Here is a 13,477-nt window from a genome sequence, read left to right as displayed (position 1 = left end):
CCGAAGAGCCCGCCAAGCTCAAGCCACAACTAAGAAATTCTTAAATCACAATTAAGAATGCATTGATAGCCATTTATTAGGTTATCACTCTAGTTACTGAGGGAGTTTTCTGGTTAATTACTGTTTGCTAAGAGATAATTAGAGACTAGATTGCCAAAACACCATTGTGACCACCTAAAATCTGGACCATTCTGGTCATATATTTATCTGTGTATTCACCTGACACAATATACATAGCCCCAAATGTGCAAATAATGCAATAATCATAAAAATATATAAAAGAAAAGGATTGAGGAGCCAAACAGCCACTTTCACCATACATCAGTGCCTATCTTAAGACAACATACCAAAAAAAAAAAAAAAAACCAAGAAATGATCTGATCTGTCTCCTTCAATTTCATAATCACATGAAATTTTAGTGTGCTTACTGTACCAATCATTTGTAGAAACTAATTTTGGCTTTCATTAGGAATTTTCTACAAGTATTTAAGATACTGTATTTTCTTTGTAACATTTCTGACAATTGTCACGTTAAATAGTTCCTAAAATAGTCAAGTGTTCTGATGTTTTGTTTTGTTTTTCATTAGTGGCCCCCCTTCTGCTGTTGACCTGTGACTGTGGGGCAGGTTCTACTGGGGGAGTGACAGGTGGTTTTATCCCAGTTCCTGATGGCTCAGAAGGAACAATTCATCAGTGGGGAATTGAAGGAGCCCATCCTGAAGACAAGGTAAACATCTAGTTCATAAATTATTTATTTCAATTAAATAGAAAAAATGTTTGATTTACATTGAGATAGGAAAAGAGGCAAAGGGACATAAAAATAAGAGATTTCTTGACCTTCAGTTTGAGAGTCAGTGCTGAATAGATGGAGGCTTTTAGGATTTTAGCTCTTCAGATGTCAAAATCATAAAAATGGTTATCCCTGCAAGAATTTGCACTTCTTGTAATGTTATCATTTGCAAATTTGCAAGGGGCCACATGTCACTATATTGTTCTGAAATCTAGTGCACTTTTAAATTAATTTATTTTTCACATGGTTTGCAGGAAATCACAAATATTTGTGTGCCTCCTATAACAGCCAATGGAGCCGATTTCATGGAAAGTTCTGGTAAGTGGACATAAAATATTTGAAAGCAATGGTGAGTTAAGTGAGAGATATTCAAAAATAAGAAGTGGTTAAAATTAAAATTATCTTCTTAATAATTTCATCTGTGTGCACATGTCAGGAGCTGTTACCACTGAAATGGAGAAAAGCTGTTTTAATATTCTTATATTAGTCAATTCCCTGACATGTCTGGCTTCAATAAATTAATTTATCCATTGATGCCACCATTTTCAATATCTAAAGATTTGTTATACTTTTTCCAAACTTTAGTGAAGTATAGTTCTCAATCAATTACTAGTTTTTTAATTAGGAAAGACTTCACACATATAGACAAATGTAAGGGAAAATATAACAAACATCTATGTATCTACCACCCAACTTTGTCTATTCCAAACATTGGCCACATTTTCAGTTAAAGTCTCATGTGCACATCCTCAATCCTGTTCTCCTTTTTCCTTCCCCAGAACTAACAGTATCCTGATTTCAGTTCAATCACTAATTCCTTCATTCAGTCATAATAGGACATGGTCACTTATGTTGTCATACAGGTCATACAGGTGAATTTGTTTATTTCTTTGGTTTTATCAAGTGGCTATTTCATTAATATTATCTGAGTGCCACAACTACTCAGTGAACTAAAAGAAGAATAATAATGCCTACTATTAAAGTTTTGCTTAATTCCATACTTAGATTGTTTTCAAGTGTCCATCCTGAACAATCCACATGAGATTTCCCCAAATATGTAACTGTCTTCCTTTATCAGATGCTCCAATCCTCACCTGCTTTTCCCATTAGAATTACATAGCAAGAGCTATATAAAGAATTATCTAGAAAAAATAACTTTCCATGAAAGCATAATGTAAAGGTAACAGGCTGAATAGTCGTGATTTGTTAAATTCTCTTTAGGTACCAAGACATGCTAACTTGCATGATTACATTATGTATGTTTCCTCTTTGGTTTCCATACTGAGCTCATATGACTGCTGAATTATAATGTTTTTTCATTAAAACATACAAGCATTGCATTAGAAGCTTCCCATAGCTGGGTACTAAATAGCCTGTCTTTTCTATTTCTGGCTGTTGTCACTGAAAATCTTATTTCTTTGTACATTTTTAAAATTAGTATATTTGTAGAGCTTTTTCACCCACTTATATGCCCCCCTTTATGACTCTCACTTAACACACTGTGGGATGTTATCATCTCTAGTCACATAATTGTATTTTCTCCCACTTACTTGCTTTACGTGGTGACTGCTTATAGACACCCAAGACCCGTTCTATAAAAATGCAACAGATAACAGCATAAGATATTACAGAATGTTCTCCCTTGTTTTTAGAAGTTTGTACAAGTACGTATGCCAGAGGGACAGCGGTGGAAGGCACTTCGGGAATGGAAATGACCACTAAGCTTGGGGCAGCCACTGAATCCGGAGGTGCTGCAGGCTTTGCAACAGGGACAGTGTCAGCGGCTGCTTCAGGATTCGGAGCAGTCACTGGAGTTGGCATCTGTTCCTCAGGGCAGTCTGGAACCATGAGAACAAGGCATTCCACTGGAGGAACCAATAAGGACTATACTGATGGGGCAATAAGCATGAATTTTCTGGACTCCTACTTTTCTCAGGTAATTTGGTGAAAAACTTTGTTTCTTGGTTATCTTATTTACATTAGAGATCTTTTTATTTGATTATATACTTCAGTTTTGTGGTTCTTTTTATTTACAGCTTGTTAAAATGTAAGAAAAAAGTGGTTTGTTAGTTTTTTTGCCAAAATAATACAGATAACCTAAGGTAGCTGTCAAAATTGGATCACTGGTGAAAAGAAGAATGGGAGCCAAGCATAGTGGTACATGCCTGCAGTCCCAGCTACTCGGGAGGCTGAGGTGGGAGGATTGCTTGCCCCCAGGAGGTAGAGGCTGCAGTGAGCTATGATGACACCACTACACTCCAGCCTGGGTAACAGAGTGAGACTTCGTCTCTAAAATAAACAAATTAATAATAAAAGAAGAATGAGTAGATAACCACAACTTGAAAGCATATAGCAAGTAGCATCTCATTCCTCCAACTGAACAAACAACTGAGGGCAAATCTCTTTTATATGAGAATTTCCAGCATCTTCTTTAGGAATACAAATCAGTTCACTTTGTATTTCCTATATCATAAAGGATATCCAAATACCCGTGTGTATATTTTCCTGAGAGAGTGGTATAGTATTCACATTATCAAAAGAGTCTTGGTCTAAAAAAGTTGAAGAACCACTGAATTAATGACCCCCAAAAAAGGGGAGGCAAAAAGAACAGGATGGAAGATCAGTGATGGGAGGAATGACATGTCAGGAAGCATAGAACAGAAAAGGAACATGGGTACAAAACAGACAAGACTTTGAAAAGTAGGATGCTTGCCACTCATTTGATAACCAAAGATTAGTGGGTAGACAGGCATGGTTAGAATGGATCTCACATTGAGTTTTGGTATTGATACTGGTAAGTGCCAAGGTTTGACCTAGTATCCAAGCAAAGAGTGATATTGTGTTTGAAGAAAGACTGAGGGGAAGGGGAGAAAGGGAGGGATTGTTTGAGATGAGGATTCTTGGGATATTTCTAGGTGGGATGTGTGTTACAGCCACAGGTCAGGCTCCCACAAGGTTTGTAGAATCTAGACAAAGGTTCTAGCCCAATTTTGAGGGAATGTCAACCATACTTTTGTCCAAACACCAGATAATTTTTTGAACAAAATTGTTAATAGACAGTGTCCTTTACTTATATAGATTACCTAATTTGGGTATTCATAATCCAAATGAGTTCTACAAACAGTATTATATTGTTCAATTGACTCTTTCTTAAAATTCATTTTTTTCCCACTTTTTCTCTGTCTTAGAAAGCGTTTGCCTGTGCGGAGGAAGACGATGGCCAGGAAGCAAATGACTGCTTGTTGATCTATGATAATGAAGGCGCAGATGCTACTGGTTCTCCTGTGGGCTCCGTGGGTTGTTGCAGTTTTATTGCTGATGACCTGGATGACAGCTTCTTGGACTCACTTGGCCCGAAATTTAAAAAACTTGCAGAGATAAGCCTCGGTGTTGATGGTGAAAGCAAACAAGTTCAGCCACCCTCTAAAGACAGTGGTTATGGGATTGAATCCTGTGGCCGTTCCACAGAAGTCCAGCAGTCAGGATTTATTAAGTGCCAGACTTTGTCAGGAGGTCAAGGAGCTTCTGCTTTGTCCGCCTCTGGGTCTGTCCAGCCAGCTGTTTCCATCCCTGACCCTCTGCAGCATGGTAACTATTTGGTAACGGAGACTTACTCGGCTTCTGGTTCCCTTGTGCAACCTTCCACTGCAGGCTTTGATCCACTTCTCACGCAAAATGTGATAGTGACAGAAAGGGTGATCTGTCCCATTTCCAGTGTTCCTGGCAACCTAGCTGGCCCAACGCAGCTACGAGAGTCACACACTATGCTCTGTACAGAGGATCCTTGCTCCCGTCTAATATAACTAGAATGAGCTGGAATAGCACACTAACCAAATCTGGATATTTGGACTAAATTATTCAAAATAGCATAGCAAAAGCTCACTGTATTGGGCTAATAATTTGGCACTTACTAGCTTCTCTTATAAACTGATCACAATTATAAATTAAATGTTTGGGTTCATACCCCAAAAGCGATATGTTGTCACTCCTAATTCTCAAGTACTATTCAAATTGTAGTAAATCTTAAAGTTTTTCAAAACCCTTAAGATCATATTTGCCAGGAAATTTTCCTAAACATTCTTAAGCTTCTATTATTCCACTGCCAAAGAAAGGTGTTTATCATTTTAAAATGCAATGTGGTTTAGTGGATTAAGCAGGAGCGCTGGTTCTTATCTCCGTTGCCTTTTCTTATATCATTGATAATGATGTAAGAATCACAAGGTATTTGCTAAAGCATTTTGAGCTGCTTGGAGAAAGGGAAATAGTTGCAGTAGAGTTTCTTCCATCTTTTTGGTGCTGGGAGGCCATACCTGGGTCTTTTCCTCAAGCTAAGGGGTATAAGCTTATGCATTAAATTTGCTACATCTATATTTCACATATTCTCACAATAAGAGAATTTTGAAATAGAAATATCATAGAACATTTAAGAAAGTTTAGTATAAATAATATTTTGCGTGTTTTAATCACTTTGAAAGGATCTATGCAAAGAAAATATTTTACATTGAGTTCCTTCCTACACACATCTCAGTAACAGATCCTGTGTTAGTCTTTGAAAATAGCTCCTTATTTTTTAAATGTCAGTGAATAGATGTAGCATACATATGATGTATAATGACGTGTATTATGTTAACAATGTCTGCAGATTTTGTAGGAATACAAAACATGGCCCTTTTTATAAGAAAAAAGGGCCAATGACTAGAATAACACATGGGGCAATCTGTGAATATGCATTATAAGCAGCATTTCAGAAAAGTAGTTGGTGAAATAACTTTCAAGTCAAAAAGGGATATGGAAAGGCACTTATGAGTAACCTCTATTTTTTTAAGCCTTGCTTTTAAATTAAACAGCTACAGCCATTTAAGGCTTGAGGGTAATAAAGCTTGAGAGGAATAATGTTAGCTTAGCAAAGGTTTAGATGTATTACTTCATGCATGCTACCATGATAGTAATGCAGCTCTTCGAGTCATTTCTGGTCATTCAAGATATTCGCCCTTTTGCCCATAGAGAGCACCCTACCTCACGTGCTGACTGATATTGTTTTAGCTGATCACAAGATCATTATCAACCTCCATTATTCCTTATTGTATATAAAATACAGAGTTTTATATTTTCCTTTCTTCTTTTTTTTTGCCATATTCAAAACCTAAATTTGTTTTTGCAGGTGGAATGCAAAGTAATCAAGTGTTTGTGCTTTCACCTAGAAGGGTGTGGTCCTGAAAGAAAGAGGTCCCCTAAATATTCCCCACCCTGGTGCTCCTCCCTCTGCCTGGCACCCTGACTACCGGGAAGGCAGGTGCTAGAGCAGCTGGAGAAGTGAGGCAGCCTGTGCTTCCGCAGACGGCGGTGCTGCTGCAACAAGGCTTTCAATGCGCCCGTCTTACGGGAGAGAAGCTAGATCCTGTGCAGCAGCCCGGTAAGTCCTGAGGAGGTTTCATTGCTCTTCCTGCTGCTGCTCTTTGCTTCTCAGTGGTGGCTCGCTCTGGGGTCTAGAGCACATGCAGCTAACTTGTGCCTCTGCTTATGCATGAGGGTTAAATTAACAACCGTAACCCCTATTGGAAGTTCAAAGGTGTATTCAGGATCCTCCAAGCATTTTAACCTTGCCTCTTAAAACCCAATTTACCATGAAATGGGAATTTTGCTGCATTGTGAAACTGCAGAGGAAATCATGCTATAGTAATAAAGCTTATATAAGAGAGAAATTGAAATTAAATGTTTTTAAATTTCAAAAAAAATCAGCCTTTAGGATGACTTAAAAATTGATTTGCCATGTAAAATGTATCTGCATTTTTTATACAAAACTTGTTTTAAGCAGAAAATTTTAAAACTTTACTACTTGATGTATTATACATTTTGAACCATATGTATTAAACCATAAACAGTGTAACATTGTTATAATAAAACCAGCAATAAATTTATAAGTAAAAAATGAACTACTCTCTATATTAATAGTTATTAAGAAATATGATTATAAAACAGCAGTCCCCAACCCTTCTAGCACCAGGAACCACTTTTGTGGAAGACGATTTTTCCACAGATGGCGGCAGGGATGGTTTCAGGATGAAACTATTCCACCTCAGATCATCAGGTATTATCCTAAGAAGCAGGCAACCTAGATCCTGCATACGCGCAGTTCACAATAGGGTTCACGCTCCTGTGAGAATCTAATGCCACTGCTGATCAGACAGGAGGCAGAGCTCAAGCTGGATTGCTCACTTGCCCGCAGCTCACATCCTGCTACGGCCTGGTTCCTAACAGGCCACAGCCAGGTACTGTTGGGGGTGGGGGTGGGGGAGGGGTTGGGGACCCCTGATATAAAATGACTCACATATGTATTTTTATCAGTATTTTAGCTATTTTTTCTAGCTGATTCCTTTTCTGCATCTTCCAGGCAGGAAGGAAGGATCTTGAGATTCAGGATGACTCCAGGTGGACATAGTGCAGGAGAAAGTGCTGGATGAGGTCAGGGCAGAGGGACTTCACTAACTGGATGCTTTAAGTCATTTGCTGTTTATTTTGTAAGTTGCAATTGTCTCTCGGGTAACTGAGAGATCATTGTTGTGACATTCAAAAGTTGTGACATTCTAAGATGACTTGGAGAGAAAAGTTGGAGTAAAGAGAAAGTAATGTTCACAATCTAGCCTGATGAAAAACATGTGCCATGTCACTGGTGAAAGCCATCAGCCCCAGAAGTGGAACTGTTTTTCCGTAAATGCTAAAGTCCATATGCCTCCTTTTAAAAGATGCCACAGAATAAGTCCCTCCAATGCTTCAGAACTTTCTTCTGGCTGACCTTCCTCCTTAAATATGGATAATGAGGTTTGGACATGGAGTAAAGGGAAAAAAAAAATGGATTAAAGCAAATATTGAGTAAAGAATGGTAGTTGGCTTAACTCAAATGTTTCAAATCAATTCCAGGAAAATGAAAGTCATGTAGATAAAATCCAAAAATATTACTAGCTTCTTCTATTCATAGAAAGTTCAAGGAACAAAAGTGACAAAATCAGTTAATTTAACTTGAGGACCTTCATACATGAGGTAAGAGTGTGAATGGAACACGTTCGACTGACTAGTTTCAATGCAACTAACAATTTAGAAACAATTAAAAGTTAAGAATTCTTCTTGTTCTTGCATTTCCATGTTGTCTCGTATCTTCTTCTGGGTCTACAAAGAGGAATACTGAATTAGAGATTATACGGTTTAACAGCGTTCAATAACATAGTCTTAGATGGTTTTATGTAAAGGGGATGATTGATAAGACAAGAAGATAAAAAATCATTTAAATTCCAGAAGCCAGAAACCACAGACGTTTTCCATGATGAACGCTGAGACTCCTCTTGCTTTGCTGTCCAGAGTGTGCTGAGATTACCTCCGTGGCCAAAGACATCAGGCTGTTGTCTGATTGGTGTCTTTACTTCCTTTTTCTTCTACAGTTTGACTCATTTTTACAAATACAAAACAAAAAAATGTAGACACAATAGAGATATAATTAAAACTCAAGAGGATAAGGTCTGAAGAACAAGTACAAATGGATACGGTTATCAGAGCAAGAAGAAAAGAGACATTAGTGAAGGTTACCAAGTGGTCAAGAGAGCTACATACTCTAATTCAATTCTAGAGTAATCCTTAGATTACAGGCATGGAAACAGAGACTCAGAGAAGCAAAGTAACCTTCTCAAGGTTGCACAGTAAGTGGCACAAATGTGAAAGTTGATCAATAGTTGTCCGGAAATAATAACTATTACTCTCAGAATAATCTGTTCACTTCCAGTCTAAGATTTGAGTAGAACATTAAAAATTAAAAAGAATACAAAGAAAGTGAAAATTATAAAAAGAATTAGAAATCTAGATGTAATTTTAAAGATTAAAGAAGTAGTATAATGTAGGCATATGTGTGTGTGGGAGGGAGAGAGAGAGAGTGACAGAGAGAGAGAGAGAGAGAATGCTAATACATGATTTGCTGCTATTTTGAAGTACATGCGGAGGTTTTCCTTTCAGGGGTCAGTGACCAGGTCTCTTCCACAACCAATAACTAATAAGAATGAGCCAAAAGCCTAAATTGCAGAAACAAGTATTTAGCTGAATTTAAATTACAATTTTTGTATTTTAATACAAAATTAAAATGCAATTTTATACAATTATAACTGATGTAAGTACTGAAAAAAACTACCTGGAATCTCTTTCTCAGTAAACTCCCTAAGAATTACTTTGATAAAACACTATTTAGAAGAGGTTGTATGAAATGTATCCAGATATGAAATGATTACCTTAAACAGGTCCTTCCAGCTCAGTGTTTCCATGATTTGTGGAAAAGAACATGTTTTAACAACTACAAATTTTTTACTCCTTGAAGTCAGTTTCATTTCTACTTTGATTTTCCTAAAGAACATGGTACCACTATATTTTCAATTTTACGCCTCAGAACATCTCTGATGTTTTCTGTGTGCAGAATTCATCATTACTAAGTTAGCAAACAGTGAATTTTATGTGATAACACAGAGAATCAAATGATGATAATATAAGCAAAACACTGATATTGAAACAATATGTATGTCCTCATTTTCCCAGAAGGCAGAAGAAGTATTTATGTTCTTTCATAATCAAAAGAAGGATTGGAAGGAACTTTCCTGATTTTAAAGCAGTGAAGAATCAGGTAATCCTGTATTTATTCAAATGACATAATGACGTGATTTTCAATCCTGCAAGGAGACACTTTTACTAAGTGAAAAATGAGTATTTAAACACAAAATATGAGATTAACTTCAGTCATGTCTTCTCATGTCCAACTGACTTCTACTGATAATAAGATTTATATGGACATAACTCAGATGAAACACACACACACCCACATTCTTGCCTTAGGTAACCTCATGGCTTGGCATAGCTAAAGCAGGGTTTTTCCATTATCAAATATATGGACCAGACACTAATGTTTAGTGTACATTGCAGACACAAAGTTTCCACATTTAAGAATTCTCCTATCTAGCTTTATTATTTTAGAAAATAATAATAATCACCTAGATTTTGCACCTAAATTTCTTTAGGTAAGCTATGGTGAAAAAGCCTTATTTAACCAGACTTTCAGTTATTTTCAACCAGCTCTGACATCCCCAACATTTAATTAGTAAAAAATATGCAATAAATCCTTAGTCTAGTAAGTTCTGACGATATCTACCTTCCTGCATCTTCCCTCTTTTTCTCAGCTGTTACACATTGCTATGAATTTTTCCTCCGAACATATTTTGTGGCTGCTATCTGATATCTAAGTTGATTTTCTAACTTGCCACTGTTTCTACATACACTCTCTTGGATCCTGGAAATGTTCTCTTTCGTGCTGGTCTTTGAATATTCTTTCAAAGAGGCAAACTTATAATGAAGGCACATGCTACCAAGACAATAACAGACCTCCTACTTCATGCAACAAAGGCTCACCCAGGGCCTGTCAAACAAGCCAGTGCATGCTATTGCTACTTTTGCCAATGCTGGCTAGAAAAGGGTATCTCTACTGAAGGAACAAGTCAGGAGATGTTCGGGAATATAGAGAATGGGTTGTCAACCTAAGAAAACCTATTAAAGTTTACAAAAAACAAAAAAAAAACAATGAAACCACTACCAAAGGAGCTAAGAGAATTTTTAAAAATCTCACTCCATCTATTAGTCAATCAAAATAACTATATTTTAATGATTAACAAAAATTAAACTTGAAAAGGTTTCTATTTTGTTTTTTTGTGTGCATTTAAGTTAATGGTTAAGAGTTCAGGCTTTGGAGACATACCACATACTTGAGTTCAAATCCCCGTTTCCCAACTTACTAACTTTATGGTTTGGGGCAAGTTTCTTAATCTCTCTGAACATCTCTGGACTATTATTATGAAGATAATAATAGCTTCTATTTCACACAGTTTCTGTAAAGTTACAAGAATGCACTTTGAACATAGTAAATGCTCATAAAGATTTGTTTTCATTTTTTTACTGTATTTTAAATCTTCAAGATGAACTCAATCATCTCAAAGTTAAGAGTTCTAATGTACAAACTACTGAAACCACAGAATCTTGAAATATCCCTATTGTATGATCCAAAGCCCTCCTTTTATATGGATGCTTAAATTGAGGCTGAGAAGTAACTCGGGGATGAATTTCAGAGTTAAGAATTGGCTAGGCTGATTCTCTTTCTGCCACTGCCACCACAATATGTCTTTTTCATTAATTTTTTGCCTTAGCCACAAGGATTGTCCTAGTCTTCTAAGCACTGGAAATTCCGATGAATACACAGTCCAATGGAGATGTGCCAGTTCATCACAAATTGTTATCTTGTATACCCAAACTGATCAGAATCACCAGATGATTGCCATTTTTCGGTTCAGCTTCCTTGGAAAAGTGAATTTAGGCTTCTAATTGAATTCCTGTGTTCAGGTGGATATTGAATGTGACAGGGTCGTGTAGGTTGTTTCTATCATGTTGCAATAGGGTCATGGGCAGGATGGATGGCTTCTTTCTTCTTCTTCTTATTCCAAAGAATACTTACTATGTCATTTCTACCAGCTAGATGGGATAGCCAGATGGCTCTGGAAAAAAAAACAGTTATTTGAAAACTAGCATGAAAAGAATGACACTAATCGACCCCACTTCCATTGGATATATATTTTACTGTTACTAGAATAGTGACAAACTGCATGAAAAAAGACCACATTTTATGTTCAGTTTCTATATGATTTATGGATCATTATCACTGCTGGGCAAGTGAAAAATGAGCTTATTTGCAAATGCCAGCTGACCCATCATAAAATGGAAGGAAGTGAAATCTGTCTTTACCTTTGCATGTTTATTCTTTATTTCTAGCACATGACATGCCTGATGTCTTCATATTCACTGCTACCTGCTTCCTCTAAAAACTGGCCATAACTAGTTGATAAGTTTTTTAATGTTTGAGAAATTAATTCACAGTAAGGTATAAATCACAAAAAGCACTTTGTTACTTTTCTCTGAAGTGTGTGTCTTTAATGTTTAGAATATTTGTTGACTGCATAAACAAGGTGAATTTTCATTATCATTAAGCAATAGGTTAGGAGGTAAAGCAACTTGAGAACTCACACTATCCAGCATCCCTCCAATTGCACATTTCACATCTGTCCACGTAGACCACTTCTGTGCACCGGGGACAAAGGCCTCACACTCTGACCCATTGAGCATACTCTGTAGACTCAAGATTTCAAATATTGAAAATTCTGGGGTATAGAGTAGACTGATTCTCCCACAGTGTCAGACAATGAAAACTCGCCATGGCAATTTTATGAACCATACAGCAATTCTTCACATGAGGTTTTACATGGATTTCACATTATCCAACTCCGAATCTTTTCTGTAATACTGTTCTGCTTAACCTGCTGTCATCAACTTTACTACTTACTTTAGATTAATGTTCTAATCCCACAGTTAAGAAAGAAGTACAATGATACACTTTCTTCCTCTCTCATACTCATAAGAGAATTAATCATAAGCAGTCTTTGTTGACTGACGTAACTTTATTGTAGCTGATTCTGCATCAAATGGGTGTAACTCTCTCCAAAGGTATAATGTCATTCACATATTGTTCCAGCTGCAGAGACGGCCATTGGGAGGAGGAAGACATTACAGTAAATGTGCAGAAGATTGCCTAGCTAAGTAAGGGGTCAGCTTTCAAGATACACAGTAATGTCCATAGTGAACACAGTCATTTTTTAAAATTTTAACCACAATTGTCCTCGGACAAGCTGAAAAGGGTCATTGTGAGCATTACATCTAAACTATCTAGAGCAATTTTTTTCCCATTGCCTTCTTTGTATCAAACTTTTTTTGCTTAATCAGTTTGCTTAATCTTTAAACATATCTCTGTCTCATAAAACCTCCACTTGGAGTGAGAATTAGAAGAGGTGATATAACTCAATCTAGGTGTACTAAAAAAAAAAAAAAAAAAAAAAAAAAGGCTATATAATTTGAACAAAATGGGTTTAAAAACAAATATTTTCAGCCAGGCACAGTGGCTCATGCCTGTAATCTCAGCACTTTGGGAGGCTAAGGCGGGTGGATCACGAGGTCAGGAGTTCGAGACTAGCCTGACCAACATGGTGAAATCCTGTCTCTACTAAAAATACAAAAATTAGCCAAGCATGGTGTCATCTGCCTGTAATCCCAGCTACTCAGGAGGCTGAGGCAGGAGAACCACTTAAACCCAGAAGGCAGAGGCTGCAGTGAGCTGAGATCGTGCCACTGTACTCCAGCCTAGGTGAGAAAGCAAGACTCTGTCTCAAAAAAAAAAAAAAATTTTTTCCTGAAATTCTAGACATCCAGAGACAATGTTTTGGTTCTCTTCTATTATAATATCTGAAAGACTACTTCGACTCTCCAGTTCCCTGGCTGTGTACAGATAACTAAGTTAATTAAATTATTATTTATCATGTTACGGGGTTTTCAATTACTTTTCCTACAGAAGTAAAGTTACTAGATAGAAATAATTTGCCATTCACAATATCCAACCTGGGATTCAAGAATAACAATATTGTAATTGTAGTCAGCACAGTTCATGAAGTATGTCCTCAAAAGTAGATGACATTCACAAGCTCACACCCTCAGATGGAGAAGCCCTGTGATCAAGGCTAAGGTTCCCATCTCCTTCCCTGGTGGAACCCATGTTCCTCCTCAGCCTGAGAA

At 37.0% G+C, this 13,477-nt stretch overlaps 1 protein-coding gene across 2 annotated transcripts in view; it reads left to right on the top strand.

The window, feature by feature from the left end:
• Positions 1–6,719, top strand: part of DSG3 (desmoglein 3) — a 31,335-nt gene extending 24,616 nt beyond the window's left edge. The window contains exons 13-16 of one of the 2 annotated variants that reach the window (XM_077975069.1): positions 588–727; positions 1,045–1,108; positions 2,446–2,726; positions 3,979–6,719. In XM_077975069.1, coding sequence (XP_077831195.1) covers positions 588–727; positions 1,045–1,108; positions 2,446–2,726; positions 3,979–4,593 — 1,100 coding nt within the window. In that variant the 3' untranslated portion in view covers positions 4,594–6,719. Of the gene's footprint in view, positions 1–587; positions 728–1,044; positions 1,109–2,442; positions 2,727–3,978 lie in introns of both variants that reach the window. The other variant, XM_015121775.3, reaches the window with a different exon arrangement.
• The last annotated feature ends 6,758 nt before the right edge of the window (positions 6,720–13,477 follow it).

Source organism: Macaca mulatta, chromosome 18 (assembly GCF_049350105.2).
Source record: "Macaca mulatta isolate MMU2019108-1 chromosome 18, T2T-MMU8v2.0, whole genome shotgun sequence".
NCBI lineage: Eukaryota > Metazoa > Chordata > Mammalia > Primates > Cercopithecidae > Macaca > Macaca mulatta.
The sequence above is the reverse complement of the archived record's forward strand: the minus strand, read 5'-3'. Positions and strand labels throughout refer to the sequence as shown.